Here is a 12,576-nt window from a genome sequence, read left to right on the forward strand (position 1 = left end):
GTGCATGAGGTTTACTTCTGAATCTTGCTGTTTAAATAGCTTTGGGAGAACTATACTTGACTACATCGTCTTTGCTAAAGAAAGACCTTAAGTATAAGGTGTTCTTCATTTTTAGAAGTTTTGCGCCATTTTAAAAAATTTTATTGATTTATTTATTTTTTAGTTTTGCAATATTTTAAAGGTAACATCCTTTTTTAGAAATAAAGTCGTTTTGTAGGCCTGTTTCTCTTATATTTGGAAGTTTTTGAAGAAAAGGTTTACAGTTTTATTTTATATAAATTTGATAGGTAAACCTTGATATTGGACAGTCATTTTCTGGATAGTCCTTTAAAACAATCTCAAATCCTACTCTAGTTCAGTTTGCCCCAGGGTAACTTTTAAGGTAGTTATTTGATCTAGTAATAGCACCTAATTTTCTCTCTTAGAAGTAGAGCAATTAGTATTTGGTCTTAGAAATTGTATGGTTTATTTTTAAACTTTTTATAATTCCAAGATAAGACATATTTGTGCAACTAAAAATACTTTGTCTATTTTCCTTAAGTAGCAACCGAACTTCCACCTAATGAAGTTTTGTTTTTTGCTTGCTTCTGTTTACTTAAATATTCCTATAAGTGACTGATGTTTTTAGTTCACGTAGCCACAGTGAATGCAGCTGTTAAAGTATGCTATTACTAGCATTATTCTAATATGAAGACCATATGCATCAGACACGTTTCTCTAATGTAAAAGGGATTGAAATCAAACAAAGTATATGTACTTGGACAACAGCAAAATTAAGTTAGATTTTAGGAACAGAAAGCCATCTAGAAAATTCCACCATGTTTAGAAGTTAAACAACTCACTTCTAAATAACCCATGGGCCAAAGAATGTATTTTGAAGTGTTAATAATACATAACCAATGTATCAAAAACTGGGAGATGCAGCTATAGCATTCCTCAGAGGCTAATTTATTGCTTTAAGTGGTTCTGGTAGAGAAAAAATAAGAATAGTTTTAGAAACATCGAAGATGGTAAAATGATCAAGAAATGGAAAACAAAAACCATTGGAGTGGTTGCCCCTCAGGGACAAGCATCATGACCTTGGAGGGCCAGTGTACAGTTTCTTGAACTGATGTAGATTGGGAATTAGGGGTGTCAGTTATGGTTTGAACTGTGTTCCCACCCTCCTCCAAATTCAAGTGTTGATGTCTCAGCCCCTAGTTTCTCAGAATGTAACCTTGTTTGGAGACGAGGTCCTTAAAGAGATACCAAGTTAAAATAAGGTTTTTAGTTTGGGCCTGAATCTTACCTGACCGGTGTCTTTCTAAGAAGTGGAAATTTGGACACACAATGGGGATACCAGGGAAGCAAAACCACAGGGACCACCATGAGACAGAGGCAGCAAGAGGGAAGCTGTATATGTGTCGAGGAGAGATGCCTCAGAAGACACCAGCCCTGCAGACACCTTGATCTTGGACCCCCAGATCCATGAGATAATCCATTTCCGTTGTTGATGACACCCAGTCTGTGTATTTTGTTTTGGCCATCCTGGCAGACTGATGGAGTATGTGTGTGTGTGTGTGTGTGTGTGTGTGTTTGTATAGTTTTTAACATTTCTCTATTCTTGCATGTGTCTTAAATATTCTGGTATCTGTTCAATACCACATGCCAATTACAGATGAATGCCTGGATAATATCCTACTGAGCCTCAATACTGCCCTACTGTATCTGGGCATGCTAATGACATTTTAGGGACCAGTAGCTTGAATGTGCCGACACAGGGGAGTAGCTGTGTGTAAATATTTAAATTGAGACAGCAGCATCGCTTGTAGTGATTTCGCATCCCTCTGAGTTGTGAGGCTGAGTGTGAAAATGTAGGTAAAGACCCGTGTGTAACACACGCCGGGTGTGATGCGTTTTAGCTCTCGATCCTGGTGCCGGTCTTGATTTTGATTTCATCGTGGTTGGGTTTTCTTGAAATGTGTCGGCTTCCAAACGAACCTTGTGTGCTAGATCTTGGGAAAGGGGTGGTGAGTTCTGTTTGTTGACAAGGGAGCAGCCTCCTGCTGACCTGGGCTGAAAACACAGAGGAAAATTGTTGAGATTGCGCATGTTCTCCTGGGGAGAGACAGACGGACAATTCTGCCTCCGGCTTCAACAAGGTTCTGCCTTTTGGGCTGTCGGCAATGGATGATGAGAGACAGATTTCTTGTTTTAGGGCTACTTCTTCCTTGAGGACCCCTGTGTACTTTTCTAGAAAAAGAAAAAGGAGAGGAGGGAGGGGCTGGTGCTTTTGAACTGCTTTAGACCGAAGTGTGTAGAGCTGAGTCGGGGCACAAGCTACACTGTTACCTGATTATAAGAAGTATCAGGTGTACGTAGGCTGGCAATCACCATAGGAATGATATTGATGAGCAAAGAAATGTATATGGAATGTGCGTCTATTAGGGAACCAATGGGAGTTCAGTAATTTTGTGCTAACAACTGTCCCCCTCAATAAATCTTTACAGGTCTGTGTTCTCTCCCCCTCTCTCTCTCTCCCCCTCCCTCTTTCCCTCTTTCTCTTTGTCCCCATCATGCTGAGATTCTAGAGTTAAAAACATCCTCTTTGGATTCAAGTCGTTGCAGTCTTTTCCAAGAATTTCTTTTCATATGATGAATATTCTTGGAAAGGAAGGCTTGGCTCCAGGTGATGGATCGACTCCTTCTTTATGATGAATATTCTTGGAAAGGAAGGCTTGGCTCCAGGTGACGGATCGACTCCTTCTATCACTTTGCCATATGGTAGCTGCACTGAGGGTCAGATGGAGGAGTGTCCGTCAGGAGGGCTGTATAGTCTTTGGTCCCGAGCACATACTCTTAGGGATTTCCTTCTGTTCCCGGTAACTTCCATGTGTTCATTTCAGTAAGAATGATCAACTGGTCTAAATCCATGTGGAATCATTTGAACGGTAATGTAACAAACCGTCCTGGGGAACTTCAGCACCTGTGTTCATATTTGTGCCTGCCCCAAGTAGCAGTCCTGGTTTCATGCTAACCATTGATTTATATGTGATGAGTTTCTACGATGATTAGGCTGGATGACGTCCTTTTCTGATATAGGTTCATTGGAAAAGTGGCGGGAGAATCGAGCCCCTCTGCTGCCTGGAGTAAGGCAAGCCCTCTCCACTTGAGAGACTCTTGGTGGTAGCCTTAGCCTGGTATCAGGCTGGAAGTTACAAATTAATTGTAACACAACCTCCTCTTTCTGAGTCAGTGAATACTGTTACATTGTGTTGGTTTGATAGCTTTTCTTGACTCTGATTTATACATTTATTTTGGCTTGAGAGTTGTATACAGGCTTAAGGAGTTAATCTGTAGTGGTGTTTGGATTCATACTTTGAACGTTTAATTTAAAAAGTGTTAGAACTGGGAGGATGAGTGGACTTCTGTGCATTTTTCAAGCTTAAGGAATGCTGATCTGCGGTGGCACAGAGGAAGAAAGCTGGGATGGGTGAGTGTCTGTACTGAGGGGTCCTTGGGGGTGTGGGAAGGACGAGGTTAAGCTCCGTTGGATACTTGGGAGTTGGAGAGGATTTGGGAGGTCATTTTGCAGGTGTCCTGGAGGAAGACAGGGGAACAGGCAATCTGACCTACAGCTGGCCCTCTGGGTGGGTTTTAAGTAATGGAAGAGCTATCTCAGACAAATCTGACCTCTTCTGGAGTATTTAGAAACAAAGGCATTTCTAAAGCGATTCATTATGAAAATTGAGGTCAGTGACCTCTGGAAAGAAAGGTGAAGTGGTGTCAGACCCGGTCCATTTAGCTACCAGCACGTCCACAGGCCATTTGTGGGGTCCTTTGTTTGTTGAGTGAGCAAATGGAGAGCCAGCAGCCCTTAGACAGGAAAGCAGAGGGGCAAGAGACAGCCGGAGAGCGCCGACTGCCTTTCCCCACCTACTTGGCGGAGCCTCGTGCTAAGGCCGACCGCCGTGTTTATACTGCTGTTGAGATAAAATGGTGTCTGTGTCCTTTTTAGTTCTTCATTAACTAATCCTACTTTTAGGTGGATTCAAAGATGAAACCAGCTTGATATCAAATTCTGGAAAGGGAGTCATGTCCCCAGGTGCTGCTGGGCTTGATCTGTGTTATTAGAGAGAAACTTCGCTGAATGATCTTGTGCTCACTTCTAAGCGGGAACTGTAACTCTTAAGTCCAAGTAAAAATACCAAGGTCTTTGAAAGCAAACATTGTTTGGAAAGTTAACATATTGCTGATTACCTCTAAGAAATATTACCATGTAGAAATGGCCATGATAGCACAACGTTCGGATTTATATGATTCCGGGGCCTTTTAGGACATTGGTATACAAGGTGCACGGGCATCCTGCAAAACTCAGGTGGCTTTTGAATACTAAGAAGGTGCTAATCAGACCAAAATAGAATTTCAGAATTTCATTTTCTTAAATAATAGAATTACCACTAGATTGCATTACAGAAGATGTAAGATTGCTTTGGGTTCTCTATATGTGAATAAATGCTTACATTTCATTGCATGTGTCATTACAAATATAATGAGAACTTATGCTTTATATGTTATATGTATAATGAGAAAATTTTCAATATAGGCCATAATCCAAAACTGTTTCCATTTTGCATGTTTACCATTTAATCTGTTTTGTTCCTTAACCCTGTGGTGGGGAGAATACAGTGAGTGGACATTAAGTCTTCCCATCCGTGGAGGGGAGACCATGTCCTCATGGAGAGCATTGGCTTGAACAAGCTGATTTGAGGCTGGATGTCACTGGCCACTTACGCTGGCCTTTCTACTTTATGTCAGCATTAAACACCAACGAGCTATTCTTCTCAAAGGAAAAGGGGAGAAATGAGACTTATAGACAGCAACCCACAGTACTGAAAATGGATACACAACATTTACTACAACCAAGTTAAGACTTGAAGGAAGTATGAGATTTAAAGATAAAAAAAAATATGATCTTGAGGGATAGTGAGCTATGGGAAAGAATTAAGATATAAAGGTGTGGGGTGCCTGGCTTCATCGGTGTGGAGAGCATGTGATTCTTGACTCGATCTTGGGATTGTGAGTTTGAGTCTCGTGTTGGGCATAGAGTTTATTTAAAAATAATAATAAATAAATAAATAAAATCCAGGGCCACTGGCTAGCTCAGGCAATAGAGCATGAGACCCTTGATTTCAGGGTTGTAAGTTTGAACCCCACATTGGATATAGAGATTACTTACAATTCTTTAAAAGAAAATCCAAGAAATAGAGATGGCGAAAGATGGAATAAATAATGAATAACTGAAAATGTTACCAAGTAGGTTTGAATTTGAGATCTTTTCCTCAAATGACACCTATTAAGACTTTGGTAAAGTAATTTACATTTATATATAATGGAAGAACTTGTGAATGTATTGTTAAGAGTTTTTCAGCTGTAATAAGATGAAAATGTATGCTCCCCTTTTCTGCACAAAGCATTCATTAACGCATTAAATGAAAGAACCATTAAAACATAATTTTTTTTCTGTGACTTTCCTTTCATCAAGGAAAGAGAAAAATGTTGATATCTTAAATGTTCAAAGTTTTGTACATGATGCTAAAACCACATGAGAACATAGTAGATATATGTAAATTAATGATAGTTTGTAAATAAATGATAGTGCAGTGCAAACATACAGCTTCTACAGGTCAGAGCAAGGTTGTAATGTAGATTGCCTAGTGAGTTTCCTAGTGATGACGTTTGCTTAAAGTTCTGATTTTACCTTCTCTGCAGGTGGTAGGTAGGACCTAGAGATTGCAAATACTTATTACTAATTAACCCCCACAGCAAGCCCTTTCTGTTGCTTCTGCAGTAAGTAATCCACACAACAGCATGGTCTAACATTAAGGGCAGCATAGGGAAGGTTTATATGTGTGCTAATAACTTAGTTATTATGCTCCCCGCCTTCAGGTTAAATCTTTTACTTTATCTCATAGAAATGTAATAGTGTTAACATATATTGTATACTGTGTATACAATGTTGTAAGTATGTCCTGGGATGGTCATATTGAAACTTCACAACAACATAATGGAATAGGTCATTATTTGATCCCTATTTGTCAGTTGAGGAGACTCTGTGAAGCTCAGAAGAAATTTGCCCCCAGTCATATCCGAGTGAGAAATGGAGTCAGGGTTTGCATCTAGGTCACATGCTCCAGGACTTTTAATCAGTCCTTACAGCTTCCTGTGTAAGTTTGGATGCTCCTTAAGTACTGTGGAAGCCATAGTACTGTGATTCTAATTTCGGAATTACATAATGAACTGCTTTTACAGTGTTTCAACCAGTCTATATTTAATGGTATATTGATCTTTTTACCTGGTTAAGAAAATGTAATAGTTGATTATTAGGGTAGTCATTTTCCCGAGTGGCTTTCAGATGTCATCCTGGTAAATACGTGTTATATTCTCTTCAGGTGTATTATCCAGTTACTTTGAAATCCAGTATTCTTTGAGAATCCTCTGCACCTCAGAGATCAATGAGCTTCCTTGGTTTGACTTGATAAAATTGGATAGTGCTACAAGTGAAATTATTTCTTCTGTAGAGATGGGCATATCATTGCTACATCTTTAGCTGGGCTTGTGTCACCCGAGGTCCCCTGAAAGGGAGAAATCCGTGTAGATATCGTGGATAGGAAATAAAACAAGATCTGTGTATATACAGCATAACTATATCTGAAGTTATGTATTTTGATGTACAGAGTAGAGAGTAGGGAATGGACTTAAGTATCGCATAGGGGATGGAAATCCCAATGCTACTACCTGTTTTTTTTTTTAAAGGTCTGTGCATGTTCCATGTATATTAAGTCATTTTTAAGGAATTCCTTTTAGATGTCCATTTGCAGACCTAAGTTGTTGATATGCTTTTGGTAATACCTAAACCAGGCCAAAAGATTTTCTGGAGAATAAAAACAAGCACAATTAAGTGTTTTGAGTCATTCTAGTGTCTGTCTGTTAACTAATGCTTGAAACCATGTGTAGCTTTGCAATCCATTTGAGTGGTTACTCAAGGGTTTTCTAACCCATCAACATCTACATATAGGGTATCTGTTCTGTTGGGACAATGTTAAGTACAATAAAAAAAACGAAGACCTTTTAGAGCCTAGCCTTACTTAGCCAGTCCTTAGGTAGTCGGGTGACCAGATATCTGTATAATAAATATACAGGTAATTTGTATAGTAAATATAGAATAAATATACTCATAATACAGGTAGTAGGTAGTCCCAAGCATGTGCTCATTTTTTTGGATAACCTATTCAGGGGAAAGAACAGATGACATTATGTGGAAGAGACATAAGAGGGATTTGGGTGGATTAAATTGAAAAAAATGATTGAAGGCAGAAATTCTACAGTTGGGGATGGTCTGAACAAAATGAAGACGTTAGTTTCACTGGAGGAGAATTTTCTGTGAAGGAGTCTTGAGATGTGAGATCTACTTTGCTCATCGGAGTTGTGGCTGTATGTTACGACTAAGGGTAGTTTGGGGATGGATCTGTACATTTAATGCTAAGCTTAGAAATCTAGAACAAAGTTTCTGAAACTGAATTCTTGATCCCCTGTAAAGTATTAGGTGAAATACATTCTGTGATCATACAAATGTGGGCACTTCCCCCAAACTTTCCGTGGACTTCCCAGAGTCTTAAATTTACTCGTGTACATGGTGTAGTCCCAGGAAGGAAGGATCATAGCATGTTATGGTCTCCCACTTGGAGCACAGAATCTTTGTTTCCTATAGAGAATCCACGACCAGCTACCCTGTGTGCTAATTTCCTGTTTTATGCTGTTTGGAAAAGATGGTCTTAGATTGTTCTGTGTGGGGATGAGGCATTAAGAAACATTTCCCGGGCACCTGGGTGGCTCAGTGGGTTAAGCCTCTGCCTTCGGCTCAGGTCATGATCTCGGGGTCCTGGGATCGAGTCCTGCATTGGGCTCTTTGCTCAGCAGGGAGCCTGCTTCCTCCTCTCTCTCTTTCTGCCTGCCTCTCTGCCTACTTGTGATCTCTGTCAAATAAATAAATAAAATCTTAAAAAAAAAAAAAAGAAACATTTCCGAAGTGGACCATAATATGAAATATTATAATATTATAATAAGCCGGCCTGCTGTTTTTAATTTTTGTTGGCATAGATCTAAGCAGCTAAGAGCTTGATAGATTGATTGATTGATTGACTGATTTAAAAATATTTTATTTACTCATTTATTTAGAGAGTTCACGGGAGCAGGAAATGGGGCAGAGGGAGAGAGAGAGAAAATTTCAAGCAGATGCCCTACTGAGTGTAGAGCCTGATGTGGTGCCTGATCTCAGGACCTTGAGATCAGGACCTGAACTGAATTCAAGAGTCAGATGTTTAACTGACTGAGCCACCCAGACACCCCTAAGATTTTTAAAGTAGAGAAATCCCTAGATTTTATGGAATCCCAAAGTCACTTAGAAGAACTAATTTCAAGGTATATTTTAATAAATTCAAGTTTGTTTTTTTTTAATGACTAATTTTTGGCTTTTGCTGTTCTCATTGACACTGAGTTTAAAAGACTCTTTCCTTGTCGATTGTATTTATTCAACTACATTGGCATTACAGTTAGTATTAACGCTGTTAGAGGGTGTATAATCTGAAAGAGAAAAACATGGCCATACACATTTCCTGTTTTATCCCCACACCCACCGTGTTGTTGAAGGAAGGACTCTCTAGAACCTAGTTTAATGGATAAGGGTATGGTGGGGCTATGGTGGTTTCCAGTCTCTCCAGTAGCTGTTGATAAAACTTTTAATGCTATTTCTAGCGCCCCATTTCTAAAACTCCATTTGGATTTGTCCTGGTAGAGCCATGTGATCTAATACTTGTATTCTATATTGTCAGTTCTGGATTATCACAGGATCCTGCAAGATTGGATCCGAAAATCATTTCCTCCTCTGCCCATATTTGAAATAGAACACATGGAAAATTGCATTTCTTCAATAAATCCTTGGTTGCTTTTTTTTCTCTGCCTTTCAATAACTATGTTTGGCGGCATTTTCTCCTTTAAGTTTTTGAAATAAGGCAGCAAATAAATGTCTTAGAAAAAACTAGCCAATTGAGAGTATTTGATCCAGAGAAATGTTAGGAAAATCAAAAATACAATTAATTGGATTATTACAAGTGAAGGGCTTCAGTTAAAATCTATTCTTCACAAATACATGACAACTTTCATTAAAAATTGATGTTTCAACGTGTATGATCATGATTCTGTGCTGGATCTTGTGTAATTCTTTTAAACTCAGATTTAGACTGCAAACAGGGATGATGGGAGGAAGATCAGGAGAGTATAACGTGCAAAATAAATCCCGAAGTTATCTTAGAAGCAAAAGTGTAGTTACTCCAAACTCTAAAATGCAGATAAGCGTGTCTTTTAGGAGAATCGTTTTTTTTGGGAGTGGATGCTTACAATTTGTCTTTCAGTACAGCTCATTTCATTATTTTTTGTCACCCTAAATGGTCAAAAGTTTCTACATCCAAGTGGAATCTTTTTGATTTAAACTGTCTTCAGAAAATGTGTGTGTGTGTGTGTGTGTGTGTGTGTGTGTGTGTATGTGTCTGTGTGGCTATTTTAGTTTGTTTGTATCTGGTACTCTTGGAGATATTTGAAATAATCAAAAAACACTTAGGTCATAGACAGTGTTTACTGTCTTTAAACAATAGTTTACTTTTGTTGTTGTTTTTTAAATAGGAGATGTGGTGTTGGCACATGTATTGAGCACACGGATCGAGTGTCGGACACTGGAATCCTACTGCTTAGATCCAAGTCCTGGCCCCACGATATCCTAAGGATGTGATTTTGGGTGACTACCTCACTTTCCCTGTGCCTTGCGTTCTCCTGTAACGCGGGTTTGGTGATAACAGTAGCTACTACATATAGTTTTGTGAGGATATTTATGGGCTTTAAATAGGACCAGGCACATGATAAATATTAAATAAATGTTGGCCATTATGACTAAATAAGTTCATAATAAATGTTGGACATTTTTTTTTAAATAAAGTGGTTTTCCTTCTAGTTTTAGCGGGTTCCTGCAGGCAGAGGAGGCAGTGAGATAGGAGAGCAGTAGTGTGTGTGTAATATGATGGCTGCGACCTCTTCAGCGGGGAAATAGGACTCGATTGTTACAGGTGTTGTTGACACGTATGCAGAAACCCTATCATGGCCCTTGCCATTAATGACACGCGTCAGAACTCTCAGCGTCTGCAGTTGTAGAGAAGTGACTCCTGGCTTTGTGTTCCTTACCCGGGGCTGAAAACAACCCAAGAGAATGTTTGATTTACTTTCCTAGTTTCAGAAACCTTCTTTGGCTCTTTGACATGAAGCTCCCCATGGTTAGGGTCTTAAGAAACCTTAAAAACATATATGTAGGGCGCCTGGGTGGCTCAGTTGGTTAAGCAACTGCCTTCGGCTCAGGTCACAGTCCTGGAGTCCCGGGATCGAGTCCCGCTTCAGGCTCCCAGCTCCACGGGGAGTCTGCTTCTCCCTCTGACCTTCTCACCTCTCATGCTCTCTCTCAAATAAATAAATAAAATCTTAAAAAAAATATATATGTAAATATTATTTTCATTGTCATTGTCATGGAGGGGTAGGCACTAAAAATATAAGACTACGTACCTGTGGGTGACTCCACTTTTATTTTTTCGTCAGGCATTAGTGACTAAAATGAAATTGTTAGGTAGCCATAATTTATTTTCATAGTGGAATTGGAATTCCACAGAACTCTACTGGATGTCATTATTGACCATAAAATTGAGCTTGATATTTTAGGATGACTTTTGCTTGTTAGACGTCTCTCTTTGAACTATTTTGAGAAGTATATTTGCTATATAAGCCCAACTTCATCTCTGAAGTATTTCCAGGTTCTTTGGTTTAGGATTTTTCCTGAGAGTTGGCTATTAAAATCAGAAGCTGTGATGTGTTTGAGAAGTTCCAAAGTCTTTCCATCCCATGGCTGGTACTTATCCCGATGAGTCTTGGGCTAGCAGGGGGGAGCTGCTTGTATTCTGCCCAGAGCATTGGGCATTGGAGCATTTTGGTGAGGAGGAGTATAGCGTCTACCGCTGTAGGGCACAAATGAGTCGTGTGTGTTTATGTGTGTGTGCGCGCACTCTCCTGATAAGCCTACGTTGTCTTTTGCAGATAAATCCGTGTCTTTTTTTCCCCTTTCTTTTCCCAGGTGGTCCATATTAGTGAACATAGTGTTTTGTTTTGTTTTTCTCTTTGTAGGATCTGCATTTGCTGCTCCAGTAGTGTCCAACTTGATGTCATCCGCGGATTTAGCAAATGGGCCATCTTTTCCATCATCATCCGGTCAACCCGGGATCACCACCGAGCATCCTCCCCCGGCCCTGATTGACAGATTGCTGCTGTTGCTTGTCCTTTCCACCGAACGCCCTCAAACCCGGCAGGAAAGGGGAAAAGCTAACGGTAAGAATTCTTTTCCACTCTTCTTTGAAAACTCATTTACTTTCAAGCGCCGTCAAAGTGAGACTTCTCTCACACGTGCAGGGTATGAGAACAGTTCACAAGTGTTGGTTTTGGTTATTAAAATTTTTGTGATTGTTCTTGGATTTCTTTCATGGTGCTGGATCAGGCGGAAGAAGGCGAAAGAGCACGTGACCTAGCTCTGTCAAACGTGCAAACCTTTTGAACATTCTGAGCATCGGAATTCTGAGCCCAGCATTCTGTAGGCTTCTGGCTATCAACCCTGGCATGACCCACCAGTGCCTTGAGCTCAGAGGAGCTAGAGACACACTCACTCTGTCTGTTCTACTACACCCTTTTCCTTTCTGTCTGGTGTTCGGAGTTGGGTGTTGTCCCTCAACTGCTGCCCCATGCTCTACCAGTCACTCATTCCCCTGTGCAAGAAACTTGCTCCGTCCTCTAAATATTTACCAAGCTGCCACCATCCCCTCATTATTCTGTGTGCCCGTGATCATCTTCAAGTGTGACACTTTCAGTCACCTTCTTTCTGGGTTGTATAGGTTACTGTGGACATCACATCTTGCCTCCACCTTCCTCCTAAAATGGACCTCACTGAGTTTGATGTCTTGACTGAAGAGCACGTGGCCAGCTTCTTAGCATTCCATGTTGCATTTCCATACATGTCCCGTATCTGGGTCCACTGAAGTCTTTGATTGATAGTTCTAGTCCCAGGTCATCTTGATTGTGACAGCATGCATGTAAATGTTTTCCATCCTTCTGGGCACTTAAAATTACATGTCTATCCTAGGCCAGAAGGTTGGGTCCTCAGTGATTATCTCCGAGTTGCTGTATCTCTTCTTGTCTCTTTACTATTTAGATCCAGTTCCTTCCCTTGTGTGTCAGTGTTTAGTGGTTATGATTTGCAATGTTTCCATCCATTTTGTATTGACTCACTTGGGGCTTTTACCCAGCTCCCATTCCCTAATTTTTGGCCAGCTACTTAGTATCGTTATCTAGCCTTCCTATGTGGCTCCAGCTTTGACCTCAACTTCTTGATCGTTGAGGTGCCTTCCATCTGAGTCATTCGTACCAAGACCTGTAATTGTGATTCCCAAAAGTGCTTGG

At 40.1% G+C, this 12,576-nt stretch overlaps 1 protein-coding gene across 8 annotated transcripts in view; it reads left to right on the forward strand.

Moving 5' to 3' along the window:
* The window catches only part of LOC101679005, a 279,318-nt gene extending 267,186 nt beyond the window's left edge, over nt 1-12,132 (forward strand). For all 8 annotated transcript variants that reach the window (XR_006608130.1, XM_045085092.1, XM_013060797.2 and 5 more), the window contains one exon: nt 11,254-12,132. Coding sequence is in view for 6 of the 8 variants with exons in the window: in XM_013060797.2 (XP_012916251.2) it covers nt 11,254-11,651 (398 nt within the window). In the remaining 2 variants the exon portion in view is untranslated. The remainder of the gene's footprint in view (nt 1-11,253) is intronic.
* The last annotated feature ends 444 nt before the right edge of the window (nt 12,133-12,576 follow it).

Source organism: Mustela putorius, unplaced genomic scaffold (assembly GCF_011764305.1).
Source record: "Mustela putorius furo isolate JIRA1106 unplaced genomic scaffold, ASM1176430v1.1 tig00000831_pilon_pilon_pilon, whole genome shotgun sequence".
Classification (NCBI taxonomy): Eukaryota; Metazoa; Chordata; class Mammalia; order Carnivora; family Mustelidae; genus Mustela; species Mustela putorius.